The 25,636-nt window shown below is 36.6% G+C and overlaps 1 protein-coding gene across 1 annotated transcript in view; it reads left to right on the forward strand.

Moving 5' to 3' along the window:
- The window catches only part of LOC105225175 (rabankyrin-5), a 144,673-nt gene that overhangs the window by 77,205 nt on the left and 41,832 nt on the right, over positions 1-25,636 (forward strand). The window contains exons 3-4 of the mRNA XM_049449860.1: positions 15,848-15,982; positions 16,032-16,126. Of these exons, the coding sequence (XP_049305817.1) occupies positions 15,848-15,982; positions 16,032-16,126 (230 nt within the window). The remainder of the gene's footprint in view (positions 1-15,847; positions 15,983-16,031; positions 16,127-25,636) is intronic.

Raw genomic sequence — 25,636 nt, forward strand, 5'->3', positions numbered from 1 at the left:
TAAGTAAACCAGCACACAAAGTACAAAGGGTTGAAATGGAACAATCGGCGCTGATGGAGGAAATATTGAAGACTCTGAAGACAATTGCTGCACCGCGAGTAAATACAACAGGCAGATGTTTCAACTGTGGAAAAGCGGGTCACTTTGCCCGAAATTGCAAGATAAAAGTAAACCCATCAAAATGGAAACAACCAACAGAACACCGAAAGGGGATTCACCACAAAAATGCGGATGCATTATCACATCGCCCTTGTCCACTGGAATTTAAACATGGCTCCAAATCAGAAGGAAAAGAAGGTATAATCGACGTGCGATTACTGAATATAGAACCTGAAGATGATTGGACTCCTCACCGCATCAGAATCAATCAGCTGGAGGACCCTGATCTTGCAAAGCTGGTAATGGCCAAAGAAAATGGAGTACGACCACCAAAGGAACAAATAAGTAACGAGAGTCCAACGGCAAAAGCATATTGGGCCCAATGGAACAGCATAAACCTCGTTAATGGATACCTTCATCGTACCTGGGAAAGTGAAGATGGCAAACAGTCTCGTCTGCTGATCATAGTACCGAAGTCCATGATCCCGAAAGTGTTGAAAGAATATCACAATGGACCTAGTGGAGGGCACCTTGGGATTACAAAAACTATAGAGAAGATTAAACAACGGTTCTACTGGATCGGTTGTCGAGATTCCATAGCAGAATGGATAAGTAATTGCGTAAAGTGCATGGCAGCTAAAGGTCCTAAAGCCAAAAGTCGCGGTAGGCTACAAAAGTACAACGTGGGATCACCATTTGAACGAGTCGCAATGGATGTTGCAGGTCCGTTCCCAACCAGTACGGCCGGAAACAAATATCTACTGGTTGTCATAAACTATTTCAGTAAATGGCCAGAAGTATATGCCTTACCAAACAAAGAAGCGAAGACAGTAGCCGAAGCGTTTGTAGAAAATTGGATAACAAGGTTCGGAGTGCCCGTCGAATTACACTCAGATCAAGGCAGGAATTTCGAATCTTCCATTTTCCAAGAAGTCTGTACATTATTGGGCATCCACAAGACACGGACAACAGCGTTACATCCACAATCAGATGGAATGGTGGAGAGATTCAACCGAACGCTCGAAGAACATCTGCGGAAAATCGTTGATAAAGATCAACGGAATTGGGACAAGTGCATCCAGATGTTCCTGCTGGCGTATCGTTCAGCGAAGCACGAGACAACTGGTTACACGCCAGCAAAGATTATTTTCGGATCTGATCTGCGACTCCCTGCTGATCTTAAGTTTGGAACGAATCCTACAGCTGTAAGAAATGATGGAGATTATTGTTCTGCCTTAAAGGAAGAAATGAATGAATTGCATCTAATGGTAAGACAGCATACGCATCTGATGAGCAATAAGATGAAAGACCGGTTCGATCAAAAAGAAGGTGATCTGGTCCTGTTGTACAATCCACTTCGAAAGAAAGGCTTGTCCCCGAAACTGCAGACAGCCTGGGAAGGACCCTATATGGTGATGAAACGACTTAATGACGTGGTATACCGCATACAAAGAAATGGAAAAGCACGATGTAAAATGAAAGTAGTACATTTGGAGAGGCTCGCCCCATTTGGTTCAAGAGGATTTGTGCCTAATCGGGACGATTAGGCTTTAGTGGAGGGCAGTGTTATAAAAGTAGTATTAAGTTGTATTTGTATTGCTATATGCATCCCTTATTATGAACAATAGTTGTAGGTATATGGAATAGCATTTGTCTTGTTGTAGACATCTGGCGCCACGGCTGTCTGCTTGTCGAAACAATAGACATCTGGCGCCGCACTGTCTGCTTGTCTAGGTAAACAATTGCTGAGTCTGGCGCCGCGACCGTCTGCTTGCGTCTGGCGCCGTATAGCATTATGTTCTGGTAATTTCCAGACGCAATATTCTAGAAGGACACGTCGGCATCAGCGAGAAGTGCGTGGCTATATAAGCCGTGGCAGCGCCAACGTAATCAATCAGTGCTAAGAGTAAACTGCTATAGTGTAGACGAGTTGTGAAATAAAGAGTTGTTGAATTAAATTAAACAGTTTTGGTTTTATTTGTCAATCCAGAGATACGAACCTAACAAAGTAAACTAGCAAGCAATAAATTCGTAACAATATGTACATATGTATGTAAGTGCAATTTGACCCATTTAAAGATGAATTCCATTAAATCTCTTGAAATGTATAATTAAGTCATATTTGTATTATTACTTAAATATTTAATTAATATAATTATAATTAATATATGTTTTTTAAGTTATATATTTGTATACATACATATGTACGAGTATTTATTTACTTTGGGCATTTGAAGTTTTGACAAAATCTTAAAAGTCATATGTATATAATTATGTGTACATGTAAACAGATTTAAAAAGCCATACGCATAATGCTTACATATTCACATATGTATGTACATATGTAATTTTGTGTTCATGTAAACAAATTTGAAAGAATCAGTCGCATTATGTTTGTAAAATTGTATACACATAACTTTGTATGTAAATATATACACACATTGTTTCATACAGAAACTCCGTTGTAACGGACAACCAAACTTTGTCAAAAAGTCAATGGTAGAAAATCGGAGCAGTACCGAAACCGCTTCCCTTGCCGCTGTACAGCTTTGCCAACAAATCAGCGTAAATACAATATGTATGTTTGTGTGTGAGCTTGCATACATATCAACGCAGCTGCGTAAAAATATTTCAAATAACAAATCCCGTCCCGTCAATCCCGGTTATGTGTCACAATCAAAGATACAGATGTTTGTAGTTAGTTAAAAATAAAAATATGATATGGCACATAAGCGACTGCGGATACTTAAATGAGTCGTACTTAAACAATAATTTCTAGGTATTTCAAAAACAAATCGTGAGATAGGCTGTTAAGAGTGATGAGGGAGGGATTTGATTTTCATTTAAGCGGAGTACTACTTAACCGGGATTGACTGTACACATGAATCAGAGGAATATTGAATATTTTCTTTTAAACATTTCTTGAATTGAAAATCGACAAATAAACTATGTTGTCAATTTTATTCTAATATATTTTAATAATTATTTTTGCGGGGTTGACACTTTTTCCTTCTTATACATTTCAGAAATATATACAATTTATGATTTTTAGCTTTTGAAATCGTCGCGAAAAGACGCTTGTAGGCAAGGCATGCTCAGGGAGATGTAATGGCGTCTGCTTTTATGAATGAATCGAATATGCTTATTGAAAGTACGCTTGCGTCCATGAATGAAAATTTTGTTGTTGTGTAATTTACTATAAACTTTGAAGTCGGCCATATTGGTTTCTGATGCTTTTTCAAACGATTGTTGTTTTTGTAGAACAATATTTGTAATTTTTGCGAGTGACATCCACATGTGAATGCATGTATGTATATTGTGTATGCATTGTTTGTGTGGGAATGTCATACGCACATATTTACATGCGTACTCATATTGTAAGTATGTATGATGATTTTTGAGACTATTGTTGTTTTTCCAGAAGAATGTTCGTATTTTTTTATTTACATTCGTACGCATATATGTATTATTTGTGTGAAAATGTATGTGCATACATATGTATGTGTGTACGTAAATATAGAGAAGCGCGCGCTTTTTATACAACTAATAAACGATAATATCTTGATTTGAAATTGATTTGTACTTGCATACATATCTGCAGGATATGTAGATACGTATGAAAATTTTAAATGATAAAATATTTTATATGAAATGATATTACATTATCAAAGATAAGAAATATTTAAAAAGTAAAAAGTAAAAGTCATTTGCCCATTAAAGGTTGGTACGCAGCTCTCAAGTAATTGCTCAAGAAAAAAAATACATTATTTCTCAAGTAATTTGGACAGCTGGTTACGCATTGTGAATGATCCACATTAGAAGAGCAAGAGAGAATGAACAAAGTAAACAAACTTTGTGCGTATGTATGTATGTATGCATGTGTATGGTAACACAAATATTTTCATTGAGATTTAAGGAATGTTGTTGATGATTGGTTGGTTTTATACAACATTTCAAAATGGAATATACTTTATAATGATGATTTCAACTAATTTAGGATGATTTTGACGATTGCTTCGAATTTCCTGCAAGAAACAATTGTTGATTTGATGTTTCTTCGCAAAACCAGGTTTGCCATATTCACATTTTATTGAAAAAAAGTACTAAAAATTAGTACTAGATTTCTTGAGAGCTGCGTACTAGCACAAGTAACTTTATCGCAGGAACGTTTCTGGACCGTTTCTTAAGCGTTTTTTTATATGAAGTTTTTACGTTTCTTGAGAGCTGCGTACTAAGCTTAACTATAAATATTGCTTGGGGAATTGCATAATTGAATAATAATGTTATCAATTTTGCATAAATTCACAAAAATTCGCAAAATTATATTCATATCAATTGATATGATAGCATGTAAACGTATAAAAATATAAGCCAAAAGGCCAACATGCGTCTGTAAAAGCAATGTATATTACAGAGCACAATTTTCATTGAATTCTCAGCTCTCTGCTCACTCATTTCTGTTAAAGTTTCTCCTGCCGAGCCAAAAGTGGTGACCAGATTTTCACCATGCGTCAAATCTTGGAAAAAACCCTTGAAAAGAGGATCGGCATACACCATCTCTTCGTCGATTTCAAAGCTGCTTTTGACAGCGCAAAAAAGAGCTGCCTTTCTGCCGCTATGTATGAATTTGGTATCCAAATACCAAAAACTTCGTCAGGATCGAGAAGGACCTCTCGATTCTAATTCGAGTTGCAGAACTTAATCGAGCAGGTACAATGTTGTAGCGGCAGAATTATGCTGAGTAGGCAGTCCTTGGCCTGATAAAAATCCGGCTCCGTTCCGGTTACGTATACCCGACTTGCCGTGGGAACGGAGCAGGTAAAAGTGTATCTGATTTCTCAAGATTGAATAAGGAAGCGAAACAAATGGATCTGTTAGTGAACGAGGGCAAGACAAAATATCTCTTGTCATCAAACAAACAGCCGTCGTATTCGCGACTAGGCTTCCACGTCACTGTTGACAGTTATAACTTCGTATATCAGTTGTTCAAATATCATTGAACATGCATACTTATCAGCACAACCGCATGCAATTTAAATGCAATGTGCATCTAATAATAATAAAAATATATGAGACACAAGTCATAAATTTACAGAAGAAATAACATTAAACACACACACATGTATTGTATTGTACAGTTGAAAACCATGTGGTGTGTCGTAAATATATATGTTTAATTAGATAACTAAGAACTCAAAAATAGTATATAAGGTTTACATTTTACCAAATAAAATCAGAATAAATATATTCTCTCTCGAAATAAGACGCTTCATTTCCCCCCACCAGTGGTAAGGAATGACAAGTTCTTTTTTGAGGTCAATGTTTGATAACACATACAAATCGAACATCAGTATTAACACTTACAAAAATGCCAGCCTCCAAATCCAACGCAGAATAACTCTTGCCAACAGGTGCTACTTCGGATTGAGAAGTAAAGTACTCTCTCCAAACTCCATAAGTCACTTATTATTCCCGTCCTGTCATATTAAGAGACAGCGGCTCTTAAGCCAGTGATAAAAGTATTCGACGCAATACCCGCCGAGGGAAGCAGAGGAAGAGGAAGACCTCCACTTCTTTGGAAAGATCAAGTGCAGGAGCACATGGCTACACTTGGAATATTCAATTGGCACCAAACGGTGAAGTGGAAGAACGATTGGTGCGATGTTACAAACTCTGCTATAACCGCGTAAGCAGTGTCTAAGCCAATAAAGAAGAAGACGAAGAAGAATATATTACGATATAAAGAAAACCAGAAGTTTGAAATTTGTACGGGTAATATTGACGCCAGTTAAGAAGAAGAAGAATATTGACCCGGTTTGGCTAGTAAGTTATATTGTTACCAAAAATTATTAACTGTGACTTTCATAATGATAGCGCACGCATTAACTGATACTACTACAAGCAAAAAATAGTAAGAAATCCCACTTTAACACAATACATTTGTGCTAACTTTTTTGCCAATCCTCGAAACAGTTTTTAAAGTAAATTTCCGGAATAGCCTTCAATGCGTCTAACGATTCTCGTTTAATGTCTTCCATTGGCACTTACGGTTTCCCCGGATTAGTCGTTTGAGTTTGCTGAACAGCCCGAAGTCACACGGAGCTAAATCAGGCGAATACGGCAGATGCGCCACGATATTTTTTTGAAATTTTGACAAAAAACTCGATAATATCCATGCATTAAGTGACAGTGCATTATAGTGTTGCAATTACCAAGAGCTTTCGAGGTAATTTCGGCTCCTTTTTGCGAATAGCTTCGCGGCAACTATAAAACTACTTAAATAGTATTCCTTGCTGACATCGAAGAAAACTGTCAACGTAACCTTGATTTTAACCTGCTTTGTGCATACTAATGTGAAAATAAGTGAAATGGGGTTATAATCCCGTCCACCCCTCATATAACGGTTTTGTTAAGGGTTACTTAATGAGTGTAAATAGTCAATAACTAAATTCGTCAGAAATATTAAATTTTACATCCAAGATGGTAGAAGAAGGCTTTATAGGAGCCGGTGTCAAAATTGTAATGCAACGGGGAACGTAATGAAGGATCCACACACGAACAGCATAAGCATGTTTGGGAGCTACTTTGGGTTTGTACCCGTTATGAAAAACCACACGCCTCAGTATTTTCGGATGCGGGTCATTGCTGAAACCAGTTTTGGATATTTTTAATTTTACGTACCACAGCTTTTGTTGGCAGAATGTAGCTTTAAAAAAACCTTCTGCTTTCGTTTTCGGTCTCGCGCGACACATTTTTCTGAATTATAGTAATTAATGCACGGACAAGACAATATATTATTTATTCTACCTTCTACAGCTCCTAATTTGTTTGGAAAACTTTTAAAGTGTTTTCAGCTGTGTCTTTTCTGTTTGAAGCAAATGACACAACGAATACAATTTTGAGTTTATTTGTGGACCGATGTAAGTGACACCAACCATAGGAGTCTATTTCCATCGAAAAATATCAAAAACTTGTTGACTCATTGCCACAACGCTGCGTCGCAATACTATAAAATAAAGGTCACGCAACTAAATAAAAAAAAACATTTTTTTTTTAATTTCATAACCCGAAAATATCCAATTTGAAAACCTTTTTGTCAAAATTTCGGGTTTAGTTTGTTACACTACTAAGTTTTTGACCGCCGAAATTCCTCATAATTTTTTTTGATATATTAATAACACGGGTCAACGCAAAATTTGACCATAACTTTAAAGCAGTAAACTTCCATGTTTTAGGTCGTAATTAGTCAAGAAAATATATGCCATGAAAAAGCTTGCTTTTTTTTATTTAAGAAACCGCTCTAACGATATTTTTAAAATATGTGGTTTTAATTTTTAATTGAAAATGGAATCGCCTAAAAAAAACATTTTTATTGTTTTTATTAAGTTTTGCTATCAAAATAAAGTAAAAAATATTTTAAAAGTGCACGTTTTTACTTTTTTTTTTATGTTCATAGGTACTATCCTTTAATAAACCCCAAGTATAGCAAACTTTATACGAAAAAAGGTATTTTCTTATCGTTTTTGTTCATAACTAATCAGAAAATCATAAAATAAATTTTAGGACAAAGAACGAAAATTTTTTTGTAGAGTCGTATAATTTATAATTTTTTTTTACTTACTGTTTGGGCTTTTACGGTATAAACTATTTTTTTTTTTTTGTAAAGGCGATGTCGCAAAAAGTTCCTCTTCTACGTTTGCACACTACTAAGAAATTCACCGCATATACAACCTTATAACTAATCTCGATTAGTGTTAGATGATACAAACAATCGTTAGGTGAACAAAACTATTATACTCTGTAGCAACAGGTTGCAAAAGTAAACAAATTATTTATAGTTATTAATATATTAAAATCATGAAAATTTCACCAATTTTTTTAACAGTTGATTTAAATTTAATTGAAACTACCTAAAATTTTAATTTAGAAATAATTTTAGAAAGGTCTTGTATTACATAAAATACTCCTATTTTTTGTGTTTATTTGATGTAAACTGCGATATAAAGTTTTGTTTATGCTTAATTGAAATATATGAAATGTGGAAATATTAATAGATCTTTAGTAAATTACATTGTGAAAAAATTTTGAAAAAAAACGAGAAAAATTTAGTATATAATTTTATATCGAGAAAATACGTAATTAAAATAGTGACAATTTCAACTTTAAACGCGAATATCTCGAAAACTATAAGTTTCCTGTGGCTATATTCTTGATCTGGAGAATCTCCTCTATCCGACCATACCCATTTTATTCCCAAAATCCTGGGACGGTATACTAAAGCCGACCCAAAAAAACGTTTTTTTTTTTATGAAAATCAAAAGATTCGTTTTTCTCATGTGGTCACTCCTATTTTTGTTTGTGGTCAAGTGTACATGCCTTCCGCCGCGACTGTTCTTCGGAGTGTGCGCGCACCGACTAGATTCGGTGGAGGCCGTTCCTAGTAAACGAACGAGCAGAAAGCAGAGGTACGTGATTAAATTCTGTGTGAAACTCGGTAAATCTGCGAAAGAGACGTTTGATGTGATCAAGCAGGCTTACCCAGATGTTGCTTTAGCAAGAAGTGGTGTGTTTCGGTGGCACCAGGAGGGTCGGGAAGAGGTCGCAGATGAAGACTGTTCTGGGAGACCTTCGACTTCGACAAACGCTGATTAATCAAAAATGAAAATTCGGTTATCACAAAGTAAATTTTTTATTTTAGTTTAGGACATACGTTCATATGAAAATTTTATTGTTGGAAAATTATACAAAAAAATTAAAAATTGGAAACTAGAAATGTCACCCAACAGTGTTTTTGTTCGGCTAAGGGAGCTGTTCATATATGAGGGCGTGGCAAAATTTGTGTTGAAAATGTATTCTTAGATTCGCTCCATACTATTGCTTAAATGGACAGCCAGAATTGCAGATTTAAACCACTTGGAAAATGTTTGGGGCATAATTAACAATTTTGCAGGCTTGGCTGGATCCGGACAGAGGTATATTGCGGAAGTTAGTTGAATAGATACCAGCCACAATTTTCCAAGTAATTAATAAGAATGGGGTGCAACTACAACGCGAAAATTGCAAAACTTGTGTGTAAACAATTTAATTAACTAATTTTTGTAATGCGGATAAATTAAGTTGTATTTTCAATAATTCCACTTGTTATTTCCGTAATATATTTGTAATGTAAAAATATTTTATTTTATTTTTTAATAAAGAAGTATTGGAAACATTCTACATTCAGTTAGTTTTGTCAATAACTCTTACAGTATGTTAGGGCACCAAAAAGCATGTGTGGCTAATAAAAATTAGCGCACTGCATAAGGAATTTCACTGTAGTTGCACTATTGCATACAATAAAAAAAACTATTGATGACAACATCGTAAATTACTTAATTAATTATCAAGTAATTTAAAAGTGGGTTTTGACCTCGGTTTCCGCGTTTTGGTCATACTACTAGTATATCTTCCATTAAGATGTATGCGATACAAACTCAATTAGAGCTGCGTAAATATTTACTTATATTAGGAATAAGTGAATAAGGTGTTTATATTATATTAAAGTTTATTTTAGAAAACATGTCCAATTAGCTTAAATTTACATATTAACGTATATAAGTGATGAAAGTCAGCCATAGACACATTTTATACTTTTTCAACAGCCTTTTTTAACAAATCTGTCATGTTATTTTTGTTCAGTATTGTTTGGCATTTTATCCTGGAAAGACTTTCGTCTGAACAATGTTTAGAAATCGTTCAACTTTATTACGAAAATTCACGTTCCGTAAGAAGAACATATTCACAATACCATCACATATAGCAGCTGAGAGTGTATACGAAGACCGTAGAGGGTCGATTCGGCGCCATTCGCACCAACTCTAACTGAAGTAACTGAAGAACGACTTGGCTCATTTTACTTCGGAATCATAAATTGAAAGCGTACAAAATACAGATTTTGTAAAAACTGAAGCTGCTCGACCTTCCCAAGCCACATCACTTCTCTCTATGGGCTCTTCAAAAGTTCCAAGAAGATCCGACGTTACGAGCCATTTTTGTTCAGCGATGAGGCGCATTCAATGGATATGTAAACAAGGAAAATTATCGCATTTGAGGCGAAGAACAACCTTAAGAAATTGTTGAATCTCCATTTTTTCTGCTATTTTATCCAAAAAAAAGAACGGGTTGGTGTCGTGCTGGTGGAATCATAGGTCCATATTTCTGTAAAAATTATGTCGATGAGAACATAACCGTCAATGGCGACCGTTATCGCGCCATGATGACCGACCATTTGATGCCTCTACTTGAAGTTCGTGATCTCGGCGACATTTGGTTTCCACAAAAAACCAATTGTACACATCGTATCAATCAATGGATTTATTGAGAGAACACATCGGTGAGCAGATAATTTTACGTTTTGCGCCGGACGATTGGCCACCAAGATCGTGTGATATCACACCATTAAAATTTTTCCTATGGGGACATGTAAAGCCTATGGCGACAATCCCGTTTCCATTCAGGCCTTTGAGCAAAAAATAACGCACACCAGCAGAAATGTTCGTCGTTTAAAGCAAACTAAGCAGACACACAATTTTCGATTTTTGCGTAGGAATCAGCCAATGTGTGTCCCCTCGATGAAAACAATCGATAATCGGAAGGGGTCAAGTCTGATGAATACGGCGGGTAGGGCAGCAGCTCCCAGCCAAATATTTTGATTGTACCTGAAGCGACTTTGTTGACAAAATACTTCGCCCCGCCTGGTCGTTTTTCGATCCACACATGGTAGAGCCGTCTGGATCACGGTGACTCAACGGAAACTATTCACTCCTGGCTGACCTTGGCTCGCATTCATTAGTTCAGTAGAAATATAGTTCTGAGTTGCAGCTTCTGATATTAAGAATACATTTTAAATACACGTGTTTGCTATACCCCCACATGTGGAGAGCTCCCATAGCCGAATGAGGAATTTCACTGTATATATTGGGTAGTCACTTTAATGAATGCCATTTTTCCTCTAGAGATATTTTCCCATCAGCGTAAAACTTTTCTGGTTTCTCGGCGAAAAATTGGGACAAGTAATTTTCTCAGGCTTCTCTTGAAGCAAACTTTACTCTATATAATGAGTTCTGCATTGACCGAAAAAAATGTAGTCCAAAGGTGCAAGGTCAGGGCTATATGGTGGAGGCGTTAAAACTTCCCAGCCATGATCTCCCAGTTTTTGCCTAGTTCCTGATGGAAGACGAAGCCCTTCCTTTTGATCAGTTCTGGGCGTTTTTTCGATTGCTTGGTTCAATCTCATCAGTTAACAGTAAAATGTAGAATCAATCGTTCGACCATGCTGAAGCAGCTCATAGTTTCTTTTCCAATCCCATCAAACACTTAGCATAAAATTTCGAGACGTAAAATCCTGGCTTTGCGACCATTTGTTGAGCGTCACTACGCTTGTACTATGATTTTTCTCGCAAACTATTGTCGTATTTGATACACTTTTCGTCTCCTGTTGCCATTCGCTTCAGAAATGGTTCGGTTTCATTTCGTTTCAGCAAAGAATCACAGATGTTCATTCGGTTCAAATCCGTTTGATGGTGAATGTTAGATTTCAGTGTTGTCATGGCTGCTTATGTGACGGTCCTGGTTAATATTTTCCATAATTTCATCGACTTTTTCAATGATGGGTCGACCAGAGCGAGGTGCGGAATTTCAAGAATGGAAGCGAGCGAACCATTGTGTTACACGAATGGATACAGCATCGTCTCCGTAAATTTCACAAATTTCATTGGTGACTTGCATGGCATTCGTATTTTTTTTTTACGTAAAATCCTGGCTTTGCGACCATTTGTTGAGCGTCACTACGCTTGTACTATGATTTTTCTCGCAAATTATTGTCGTATTTGATACACTTTTCGTCTCCTGTTGCCATTCGCTTCAGAAATGGTTCGGTTTCATTTCGTTTCAGCAAAGAATCACAGATGTTCATTCGGTTCAAATCCGTTTGATGGTGAATGTTAGATTTCAGTGTTGTCATGGCTGCTTATGTGACGGTCCTGGTTAATATTTTCCATAATTTCATCGACTTTTTCAATGATGGGTCGACCAGAGCGAGGTGCGGAATTTCAAGAATGGAAGCGAGCGAACCATTGTTACACGAACGGATACAGCATCGTCTTCGTAAATTTCACAAATTACATTGATGACTTGCATGGCATTCGTATTTTTTTTTTATTATTTTCACTCATTTTTGAACAGCTGTAACTTAAGTTTAGAATTTTCGTTTAAAAGCTAATTTAAATTTGATGTTCTTAACTTCATGCAAGTTATTCTACTCGCTATAAGGTTTCGCCACGTGAGCCTTCGATCCAGGTGAATCCCAAGATAAGTTACTTCATTCGCTTGGGGTACTAGAACATTGTTTATTTTAACTTTCCGACACGTTTCCGGTCTTAGCGAGAATGTAACATGTTTGCATTTTTGCTCATTAATATTTATACGTCAGTTGGCTAGACTTTCTTCGACAAAAGTTAAGTGCTGCTTTAATACTCTTGATGCTCTGATCGGGCATTTCTTATGGCTTACTAGAGCTGTGTCATCCGCGAAAGTGGATGTCAATACGTTAGTAGCTGTGAAATGTCCTACCACGCTGCCCTGAGGTACACCAGCCCTTATTACTTGTTCGTCTGATACGAAGTCTGCTACTTTGACTGTAAATTTCCTGTTTCTTAAATATGTCTCCAAAGTTGTATGCAATTCGTAAGGTAAAACGTTTTTGATTTTCCATAAAACGCCATCATGCCAGATCTTATCGGACTCCTGAGTTACATCTAGAAAAACAGCTGAAAAGTACTCTCTATGCTCGAATGCTTTCCTGATTTCGTTCGTAATTTATTTATTTACTTGCTCTAAAGTGCCATGTTTAGCACGAAAACCGAATTAGTGCGTTGGTATTATATTATTTTCGTGGAGAAAAGGAGTCATCCTTGATAGTAACACTTTTTCAAATATTTTAGAAATAAAGGGTAAGAGACTTATTGGTCTGTAGGAAGACTGCTGTGTTAGGTCTTTACCAGTTTTGTGTGTTATGATGATCTGCGACTTTTTCCACGAAATTGGATAGTATCCGAAACCAAGAATTGCATTAAAGAACAAGGAGAGCACTTTTACATATAGCAATATTTGGTAACCCAGTTATCATTCTTGGATTAATATTATCGTGTCTTGATGCCTTTTTTTGATTTAGCTTTTTTATGATTCTAGAAACTTCAGAAGTAGAAGTCCTAATAGACACAAGCGACTCGTTAGCGGTATTATATTGTATTACCCTTATCACTATGTGCCCAATTACCATTCAACTGTCTTAGAGGCATGTTGGAATCTACTGGTGGCTTTTGGGCTTTCCAAAGGGAGTTTTGATTGCTAGAATTTGCACGCAGTTTCTTTATACGAGTATAATTTTCAGTGTTGTGTTTTTCCTCGCATTTAAGCGCTTTTTTTTAACTTTTGTACAGCAAATTGCAGTTGAAGCAGAGTTGAAGGGTAGCGATTTAACTGCCATTCATTCTTCGGATTAATAAGACGTGGAGCTCAGTACGTGTGTTTTGCGTTGTAATCTCCACCTGCTAGAAATCTTTGACCTACTATTCCAAAAAGTCTTTAAATTCGCTATCTGTAATTTTAAAACGAGGACAGTACATGCCCGTTAGGCTTAAGTCACAATCCCGATTTTTTAGTGATATTGTTATAGCTTGTAACTGTGGTGTAGCACGAGATTGTAGAGCATAGTGGTTTAAACGATTTTTACGTCTCAAACCCTGTGAAGGGAGTGTTTCGCCTTCTCACTTAGCTCGCCTTCAAACGGATATCCTTAGGCTACCCAGAGGATACTTGGTCAAAGACCGGAAGGCTGGCCACTCCCAAGTGAGCTTCTACACATGACTCCATCCTCTAATACTCACTAATAGGGATATCGCTTAGATGTTTCATCAAAAACTATTTGTATCTTTTTGCTATACTTTGTTTAAGTGCTTTGCGTACTGTTTTATGCGTTGCATTTTTGTATGGTATTCCTTGACCTAATTTCTTTTATGGTGCAAACTCACGGCTTTCGAATTTGACATTATGCTTTCTAAACCAAATCAAATAGAATCAGCTGTATGAAAAATACATTTTTAATTAACTGAAATACACTTAAATCAAAGTCAATTCTGGTTTCTTTGAAAACCTCCCAGCAAAAACTTCTAGGAGAGGAGTTCGTTATGTCTTTTCACCGGAAGTATGTTATATTCACTAATTAAAAAGTATAACTATGTATCAAGAGGCATCCATGCCGGCCGATTGCCGCGCATGTTGCTTTTTGTAATATAGTTTTGGTTCAAATTTGGTTTTGTCATTTCGAGAACTATGTTCTTGTCGTATGATCGTCGTTGTTTTTAAAGCTGCTTTCGACAGCAGGAAAAGGAGCTGCCTTTATGCCGCGATAAACTGACGTTGAGCAGCACCAAAAGCTCCGTCAGGATCGAGAAGGACCTCTCCGAGCCGTTCGATACCAAACGAGGTTTCGGACAAGGCGACTCCCTATCGTGAGAAATTTATTCGAGCTGCAGAACTTAATCGAGCAGGTACAATCTTTTATAAGAGTGTACAGCTGCTGGCGTATGCCGACGATATTGATATCATCAGGGACAACAGCCGCGCCGTTAGTTCTGCTTTCTCCAGACTGAACAAGGAAGCAACGCAAATGGGTCTGGCAGTGAACGAGGGCAAGACGAAATATCTCCTGTCATCAAACAAACAGTCGTCGCACTCGCGACTTGGCTCCCACGTCACTGTTGACAGTCATAATTTTGAAGTTGTAGATAATTTCGTCTATTTAGGAACAGCATTAACACCACCAACAATGTCGGCCTGGAAATCCAACGCAGGATTACTCTTTTCAACAGGTGCTACTTCGGACTGAGTAGGCAATTGAAAAGTAAAGTCCTCTCTCGTCGAACAAAAGCCAAACTCTATAAGTCGCTCATAATTCCCGTCCTACTATATGGTGCAGAGGCTTGGACGATGCCAACAACCGATGAGTCGACGTTGCGAGTTTTCGACAGAAAAGTTCTGCGAAAGATTTATGGTCCTTTGCGCGTTGGCTACGGCGAATATCGCATTCGATGGAACGATGAGCTGTACGAAATATACGACGACATTGACATAATTCAGCGAATTAAAAGACAGCGGCTACGTTGGCTAGGTCATGTTGTCCGGATGGATGAAAACACTCCAGCTCTGAAAGTATTCGACGCAGTACCCGCCGCTGGAAGCAGAGGAAGAGGAAGACCTCCACTCCGTTGGAAGGACCAAGTGGAGAAGGACCTGGCTTCGCTTGGAATATCTAATTGGCGCCACGTAGCGAAGAGAAGAAACGACTGGCGCGCTGTTGTTGACTCGGCCATATTCGCGTAAGCGGTGTCTACGGCAGTAAAGAAGAAGAGGAAGAAACGATACTCAGGTCGGCTTCTTTCGAATAACAGCCGATTCGAAGGGACATTCCTTTAAAGGTGTGGGATGTATCTTAAGAGGTGTTATCGTGTGATGATGATTAATGTGGTGGAATGTCCACTAATGTATTCAAATTGCGTTGCCTTTATAGCTTATATATGGTACAGTCAGAATTAAACTTATTGTTTGCAAGATTGCAAGACATGCCGCGATATTGACAATATATAATTTATCCAATTGAAAATTATATATATTTTTTACTTTATTTTTATTTTTCTTTATAAAATTTCAGCTTTCCGAAATTTGTAACTCTATATCCGATCAAGGCCAACTGCCACTACAATTAGCATTGACAGCAAAGCACCTCTCTATTGCTCAAACTCTTGTTAAAAATGGATTTGCAGATATTAATGCATATGATGCAGAGGTATTAATTATAATTTGTTATAAATACATTTTGACAATTTTCTTTCCAGGGGTTAACATTATTAATAAGATCCGTTAAAGATATTGATGAATTTGCGGCAAATTTTTTGTTGGATCATGGTTGTCAATTGGACTTATCAGCAAGGTACGTATTCAAGTTTAGATGTATGGTAAGTAATATTGTTTCAAAATTTTAGTTACAGAGAAACAAAAAAATCTATTAGTGATAAATTGTTCACCTACATTTTGTATTTTATTATTCTTTGGAATTTTCTTATAAAATTATTCAGATACCAAAATACATGCAGATACGAGTTTAATTTACTAACGTATTACTCTAGCAAGTTCATGTTCAAGTTATAATGCCATACAGAAAAGTGTAACAAAGAACGATAGCATTTGATGATAAGGTCATTTACGTCAGGGATGGGCACATTTTTAGCCCGCAAAGTTAGCAAAGTGCGCACGGGGGCTAGATGAGGGGAATATCAGTTTACGGAGAGAAGGGCATAACAAGTTGAGAAAAATTGCGAAAAAAATAAATTACATTCCTCCATAACTTGATGTTCATCGCAGAGTGGTTGCGGCAATACTGACATTGTACACAAATTTAAGGGTGGAAGTTTACTTCATATCGGAATTGTACAGTTGTGTGAACAAAAAGGGGTAAACATAATTTGCAGAGTTGAGAGTTTCGCATTAAAATTTGTTTTTATTTATCTTTGCATGGTGGGAAATTTTAATCACTGTTAGGAAAAAATATATATATGTTATGTTATGTATCTAAAAACAATTTTATTTAATAAGAAAACAGCATATTTTAAAACTTCACAACACCTTATGGTTATTTCTATTTTGTTCACACCACTGTACATGTGATAGATCAGTCAATGGTGGTGATGCCAGTTGTAAAAATTCATTTTAGTTACAATTGGGAAAACTTTTATCAAGTTGTGGGCTTTTATACGTACATATGCAAGGCAGTTTTATATATATGCATATATAAAAAAACGATACTTGTGACCATAATATATATATATATATATATATATATATATAATTTAATGAAAATGTTTATATAAATATATGTATATATATATATTAATATTTGTGATATTTTCAGTTTGGTTGTTTCAGCAAAATATTCAAAGAATTTAGTTTTTTTTTATAGTTGTTCTGTTAAATTTTAAAAATCTAAGTTGCTTCTGGAAATAATGTATTAAAATAATAATACGCGCTATAGAAAGGGAACACATATTTTCAAAAATATAAGAAATCATCAAATAAAAATATATTTGCGCGGTATGACGTTATTGATTGAGAGTGGCTAAGCACACAAATAGAATACAGACGCTAATGGCAGAAAGATCTTCTCACTTCGCTACGAGCGGCAAGCGTTTTGTTCTCGTTTTCATTCGAACAATGTTGCTATTACTCAATACGCATATGTAGTTTTGTACATATCTAAGTTTTCAATTATAATTTTTCATAAAATAAAATATCAAAACTGAAATCCAACTATATATTTTCAAAAATATAAGAAATCATCAAATAAAAATATATTTACGCGGTATGGCATTATTGATTGAGAGTGGCTAAGCACACAAATAGAATACAGACGCTAATGGCAGAAAGATCTTCTCACTTCGCTACGAGCGGCAAGCGTTTTGTTCTCGTTTTCATTCGAACAATGTTGCTATTACTCAATACGCATATGTAGTTTTGTACATATCTAAGTTTTCAATTATAATTTTTCATAAAATAAAATATCAAAACTGAAATCCAACTATATGTTTTCAAAAATATAAGAAATCATCAAATAAAAATATATTTGCGCGGTATGGCATTATTGATTGAGAGTGGCTAAGCACACAAATAGAATACAAACATTTGTAAACATGCTGTGGGAAAATACTGTTACGAATTTACTCTTGCTAGTTTACTTTGCTAGGTTCGTATCTCTGGATTGACAAATAAAATCAACACTGTTTAATTTAATTCAACAACTCTTTATTTCACAACTCGTCTACACTATAGCAGTTTACCAGGAATAAAGGGATGTCCAAAACTTATTCCAGTGTGAGAGCGCTTCAAAATAAGCGTTTTTTATAACATTTTCCATTATGGCCAGATTGGACAAAATACTAATTTTTGGACATTTAAATTAAAACACCCAACATTTAGTAAGAATAAAAGTTACTATTTAGTGGTTATTTAATACATAGAGAATTTATTTAAATCTTTGTATGGCATGTTAAAACAACTGACTTTTGACTTTTCAATACCCAATAAAAGGTTTTAAGCTTTTAAGCTCTTAATCAATATATGTTTTTAATAATTTTCCATTGAAAATAATACTATACATTACAAAATGTTTCATCAAATACATTTAGATTTTACAAATTTATTTAATTTTCATTGTTTTACATAATTTGTAAGTGCAACAAATCTCTCCGTTTACATATTTTTTTGGTAAGATTTCAATCTGGCCATCGCTCGTTTCCAATTGCTAAACGTCAAAACCTACTGAACTCGATTAGCTGTCAAAGTTCAGTAGGTTTTGACGTTTAGCAATTGTTCTCTCACTTCCAGTGAGAGAGGAGTTAAACATCTCTTTATCTCTGCTCTTAGCACTGATTGATTACGTTGGCGCTGCCACGGCTTATATAGCCACGCACTTCTCGCTGATGCCGACGTGTCCTTCTAGAATATCGCGTCTGGAAATTACCAGAACATACGGCTATAGCCACGCACTTCTCGCTGATGCCGACGTGTCCTTCTAGAATATCGCGTCTGGAAATTACCAGTACATACGGCTATACGGCGCCAGACGCAAGCAGACAGTCGCGGCGCCAGACTCAGCAATTGTTTAACTAGACGAGCAGACAGTGTGGCGCCAGATGTCTACAACAAGACAAATGCTATTCCATATACCTACAGCTATTGTTCATAATCAGGGATGCATATAGTAATACAAATACAACTTAATACTACTTTTTGTAACACTGCCCTCCACTAAAGCCTAATCGTCCCGATTAGGCACAAATCCTCTTGAACCAAATGGGGCAAGCCTCTCCAAATGTACTACTTTCATTTTACATCGTGCTTTCCCATTTCTTTGTATGCGGTATACCACGTCATTAAGTCGTTTCATCACCATATAGGGTCCTTCCCAGGCTGTCTGCAATTTCGGGGACAAGCCTTTCTTTCGAAGTGGATTGTACAACAGGACCAGATCACCTTCTTCAAAACCTTTTGAATTTGCCGCTTGATCGAACCGGTCCTTCATCTTATTGCTCATCAGATGCGTATGCTGTCTTACCATTAGATGCAATTCATTCATTTCTTCCTTTAAGGCAGAACAATAATCTCCATCATTTCTTACAGCTGTAGGATTCGTTCCAAACTTAAGATCAGCAGGGAGTCGCAGATCAGATCCGAAAATAATCTTTGCTGGCGTGTAACCAGTTGTCTCGTGCTTCGCTGAACGATACGCCAGCAGGAACATCTGGATGCACTTGTCCCAATTCCGTTGATCTTTATCGACGATTTTCCGCAGATGTTCTTCGAGCGTTCGATTGAATCTCTCTACCATCCCATCTGATTGTGGGTGTAACGCTGTTGTCCGTGTCTTGTGGATGCCCAATAATGTACAGACTTCTTGGAAAATGGAAGATTCGAAATTCCTGCCTTGATCTGAGTGTAATTCGACGGGCACTCCGAACCTTGTTATCCAATTTTCTACAAACGCTTCGGCTACTGTCTTCGCTTCCTGGTTTGGTAAGGCATATACTTCTGGCCATTTACTGAAATAGTCCATGACAACCAGTAGATATTTGTTTCCGGCCGTACTGGTTGGGAACGGACCTGCAATATCCATTGCGACTCGTTCAAATGGTGATCCCACGTTGTACTGTTGTAGCCTACCGCGACTTTTGGCTTTAGGACCTTTAGCTGCCATGCACTCTACGCAATTACTTATCCATTCTGCTATGGAATCTCGACAACCGATCCAGTAGAACCGTTGTTTAATCTTCTCTATAGTTTTTGTTATTCCAAGGTGCCCTCCACTAGGTCCATTGTGATATTCTTTCAATACTTTTGGGATCATGGACTTCGGTACTATGATCAGCAGACGAGAATGTTTGCCATCTTCGCTTTCCCAGGTACGATGAAGGTATCCATTAACGAGGTTTATGCTGTTCCATTGGGCCCAATATGCTTTTGCCGTTGGACTCTCGCTACTTATTTGTTCCTTTGGTGGTCGTACCCCATTTTCTTTGGCTATTATCAGCTTTGCAAGATCAGGGTCCTCCAGCTGATTGATTCTGATGCGGTGAGGAGTCCAATCATCTTCAGGTTCTATATTCAGTAATCGCACGTCGATTATACCTTCTTTTCCTTCTGATTTGGAGCAATGTTTAAATTCCAGTGGACAAGGGCGATGTGATAATGCATCCGCATTTTTGTGGTGAATCCTCTTTCGGTGTTCTGTTGGTTGTTTCCATTTTGATGGGTTTACTTTTATCTTGCAATTTCGGGCAAAGTGACCCGCTTTTCTACAGTTGAAACATCTGCCTGTTGTATTTACTCGCTGTGCAGCAATTGTCTTCAGAGTCTTCAATATTTCTTCCATCAGCGCCGGTTGTTCCATTTCAACCCTTTGTACTTTGGGTGCTGGTTTACTTAGTAGGGAAGCTGTTTCCTGTGTGAAGGCGTGTGAAACCGTTTCAGCAAACGTTCTTTTTGGCATTGCATATGTGGCGCGTTTGGTGTCCACATCACGAATTCCATTTATGAAACATTGAATTTTTACCCTCTCAATGTAATCCACAGGTGCATCTGCATTTGCCAAATGAGCCAGTCGTTCTATTTCAGTTGCGAACTCTTGCAATGACTCGTTCATCTTCTGACCCCTATTTTGCAGTTCGATCTGGTATATTTGTTTCCGGTGCTCACTACCATAACGTCTTTCTATCGCACTCATCAATGCCTCATAGTTGTCCCGTTCACAGTCTGGAATAGTCTGAAGGATTTCTGCTGCCGGTCCTTTCAATGATACAAACAAGGACGCCACTTTGTCCGCTGCATTCCAGTTATTGGCCGTTGCTGTCTTTTCAAACTGAAGTTTGAAAATTTGAAATGGAATACTTCCATCGAATGTGGGTGCCTTCAATCTTTGATTATTTGTTGATGGTGCAGGGCCATGTAGTTGCAGTTCTCGCACACGATTACTTAATTGCAGAACTTCTGATTTTAAATTTTCTTCGCCATTTTTTAAAGTCCTTAATTCGTCTTCAAATTTTGAAAATTTCTCTTGCACTTGTTTTTGTAGTTGTGTAGTATTTTCCGTAATCTGTTGTGTAAGGCGAGACTCTAACTGTGATGTATTTTCAGCTATTTGCGTCATTTGCTGTGCCAAACGATTTTCTGTTTGCACTACATTTTCTGTTATTTGTGATATATTTTCAGCTATTTGCTGTGCCAGACGATTTTCTGTTTGCACTGCATTTTCTGCTATTTGTGATGTATTTTCAGCTATTATTTGCTTAATAGCCACTAACAGCATGTTCGTGTCTGCACTTGATGATGTTCGTTGTTCTTCTACTTTTTCTTCTACCTTTGTAGAAGTTTCTGGCCCATTAAATTCGAACTCGTCCACATTAATTCCATCCGCTTCCATTGCTTCACGTAATCGTGCCTGCAGATCCGCCTTTTGCCCGCTTATCGGCAAATTACGCTCCTCCAGTTCTTTTTTTAATTGCTGAATTCTCAATTCTCCGAATTTAACCATCTTGAATTTGGATTATTTGACAATCCCACTTCTGACACCAATTGTTACGAATTTACTCTTGCTAGTTTACTTTGCTAGGTTCGTATCTCTGGATTGACAAATAAAATCAACACTGTTTAATTTAATTCAACAACTCTTTATTTCACAACTCGTCTACACTATAGCAGTTTACTCTTAGCACTGATTGATTACGTTGGCGCTGCCACGGCTTATATAGCCACGCACTTCTCGCTGATGCCGACGTGTCCTTCTAGAATATCGCGTCTGGAAATTACCAGAACATACGGCTATACGGCGCCAGACGCAAGCAGACAGTCGCGGCGCCAGACTCAGCAATTGTTTAACTAGACGAGCAGACAGTGTGGCGCCAGATGTCTACAACAAGACAAATGCTATTCCATATACCTACAGCTATTGTTCATAATCAGGGATGCATATAGTAATACAAATACAACTTAATACTACTTTTTGTAACAATACGTTGCTCTCATTTGTAAATATGGAGTGGTAAAACCATGGATAACATGATACGTAACTTTAGCATTGGCTCTCTTTTTCTGTCAAACGCGTTCCCTGATTATTTGACAGCGATGGAGATCAGGGAATTTTTGACAGTTGATTTCAGAAAAGGCGGGATGCCAGAAGTAAAGCGCTATAATTACTTGACGAAATTAATGTGAAATGAAATTTCATTGAACTGTGCGAACATATTTTGGCAAAATAAATGTTTATGTAAATTAATTAATGATTTTGCATTTTAGCATTTATATATGTATGCATTTTTAAAGTGTTTAATTTAGTGTTTTGTATAATTTTTTATATACCCAATCTAATTTTTTTCAGCAGTGGCATCATTGGCAAATGTTATAAAAAATGCGAGTTTTGACAGCTCTCTCTCGATTCAAAGAGTTTCGTATCATGTTATTATCCATGGTAAAACGTTGCTCTCACTTCCCTCTTCATGTTTGCCCGTGATGATCCCCTCACCTAGCCCTCAAAATGTGCACTCGTGCCCGCACGGGCAAAATGCCACTGATGCCCATCCCTGATTTACGTAATCTTTTATTTGACATATCTCTCTGCAGGTAGACGTTTGTTTTTGACACTCCCCAACCAAATTCATTTAACACTCGTACTAAGTCGTCTAAGATACGATAATAAAGCTTTGACGGTTCCAATATTAATTTAATTAATTAATATATGTACATACATAGTTACATATGTATGTACGACTTATATTACTTGAAAAGAAAAACTTCGTTCTCTTTTAATTGTCTTGCTGTTAGCAGAGTTCGGAATTTATACTCACTGTGAGAGAATATACATACATATGTACGTGTCTACAACCTTTTATTTTATTTTTGGATTGCTAGACAAAACCAATTGCCTGTTGATATAAAATTTGTGGAGAAGGTACAAAGGTTTAGATAAACATTTCTATTGAGATTTTCCTTTTGTTTTTAACTGTAAACAAAGTAATTTCCTTTTTTCGTTCATGACCTTACGAATTATGGTGTTATTTTTGGTCAAAAAGGTAACGAACGAACCCGCCGTAAACTTTATTTCCATCGTTATTTGCATATGATACATATTAAAAATTTTAATTTTATTTTTTGTTTTAATAGGAATTGTTTACATTACCTCTATATCACAAAAACACTTAAACTATCTTCACAACCCACCAATCACACCACACATATCAACACTCCAAACCATGCACCTTCTTTATGTGGCAGAATGCCATCATGTTCAGCCTTTCTTAAAAAAACATGTAAGGTGAAAAAAACACGAAATAAAAAGAAAATTAAAATGTGAAATAAAATAAGTGCAGTGAAGTGTAAGTTACGAGATATGAAGATCATACGTATGTACATATATGTAACGTAACGAAAAACGGAGTAATTAAGTTTCTGAGTGAAGATACCAAACAGAAAAAATTGACATAAGTTACATATTACACAGCCCGACAAATTAAAAAAAAAATTTTGCTTCTTTGAATTTATGGACTCATTCTAGTTAATTTGGGCGCGCAGAATTCAAATCTGTAATCAGTTTGTCTCTATCAGTTCTAGTTTTCATGATATAGCTTTTTTATATCCTCCACTTAACTTATGAAAAAATAACCAAAACATAAAGCATAAATGTATGAGTTCGAGTATATCCAAATATATTGGAGAAAAATATGCGCATGCGTATGTTCTATGAAAAATGGACATTAACACAAAAAATATACAGCTCAATATAGAAATATTAATTGCGGCAATTTCTCAAAATCAATTCTAACATTATTTAATATGAATATAAAAAAACATCCACTTCACTATCAACTATCTAGTTTAGGGTATTTTTAAGAAACTATTGTTAGTCACAATTTTGTACTATTGCTAAGGATATAATCTCATTAAGTTAGACATGTGGATTAATTTCCCGGTCCTACACACTACTACCTCGTACTACTGGAGTGACTACTTTGCAAAAGTCAGAAGGATTACAAATGATGTGAGGCAACCCCCCAGTACATCCTCTGTCTGTAATATATTCCATTATAAAGGGTGATTTTTTAAGAGCTTAAAAAAACGCATAAAATTTGCAAAATCTCATCGGTTCTTTATTTGAAACGTTAGATTGGTTCATGACATTTACTTTTTGAAGATAATTTCATTTAAATGTTGACCGCGGCTGCGTCTTAGGTGGTCCATTCGGAAAGTCCAATTTTGGGCAACTTTTTCGAGCATTTCGGCCGGAATAGCCCGAATTTCTTCGGAAATGTTGTCTTCCAAAGCTGGAATAGTTGCTGGCTTATTTCTGTAGACTTTAGACTTGACGTAGCCCCACAAAAAATAGTCTAAAGGCGTTAAATCGCATGATCTTGGTGGCCAACTTACGGGTCCATTTCTTGAGATGAATTGTTGTCCGAAGTTTTCCCTCAAAATGGCCATAGAATCGCGAGCTGTGTGGTATGTAGCGCCATCTTGTTGAAACCACATGTCAACCAAGTTCAGTTCTTCCATTTTTGGCAACAAAAAGTTTGTTAGCATCGAACGATAGCGATCGCCATTCACCGTAACGTTGCGTCCAACAGCATCTTTGAAAAAATACGGTCCAATGATTCCACCAGCGTACAAACCACACCAAACAGTGCATTTTTCGGGATGCATGGGCAGTTCTTGAACGGCTTCTGGTTGCTCTTCACCCCAAATGCGGCAATTTTGCTTATTTACGTAGCCATTCAACCAGAAATGAGCCTCATCGCTGAACAAAATTTGTCCGAAAAAAAAAAAAAACCGAACACTGATTTTGGTAATAAAATTCAATGATTTGCAAGCGTTGCTCGTTAGTAAGTCTATTCATGATGAAATGTCAAAGCATACTGAGCATCTTTCTCTTTGACACCATGTCTGAAATCCCACGTGATCTGTCAAATACTAATGCATGAAAATCCTAACCTCAAAAAAATCACCCGTTATGAATCGCACGATCCTCAATAGCAGCAAACCGGAAGAAATCCGGTCCATCGGGTGGATTAGCTATATCAGTGTTACAATTTCAATTAGAATTTCAGTGAATAAGCAATAAAATTTCAATACAAAAATTAAATATCCGAAAGTTTTAAATCTTATAAAATAAAAAACGTTCATATTACCATAAACTAAAACATAAATAATGAACATAAGTGAAAGTAAAATTTTATATAAAATTCTTTATAAAAATATTGAGCCTAAGTAATAGTAGAGACAACTAAATGACAATTTTGAGATCTAAAGGGTATTTAAACAAATAGTAGATTTTTAGAAAGAGAACCACTGCTTTTGCAAAAACTTATTTAACGAAGTTTTTTACACAACATCACTATAACTTAAA

This window comes from Bactrocera dorsalis, chromosome 2 (assembly GCF_023373825.1).
Source record: "Bactrocera dorsalis isolate Fly_Bdor chromosome 2, ASM2337382v1, whole genome shotgun sequence".
Lineage (NCBI taxonomy): Eukaryota > Metazoa > Arthropoda > Insecta > Diptera > Tephritidae > Bactrocera > Bactrocera dorsalis.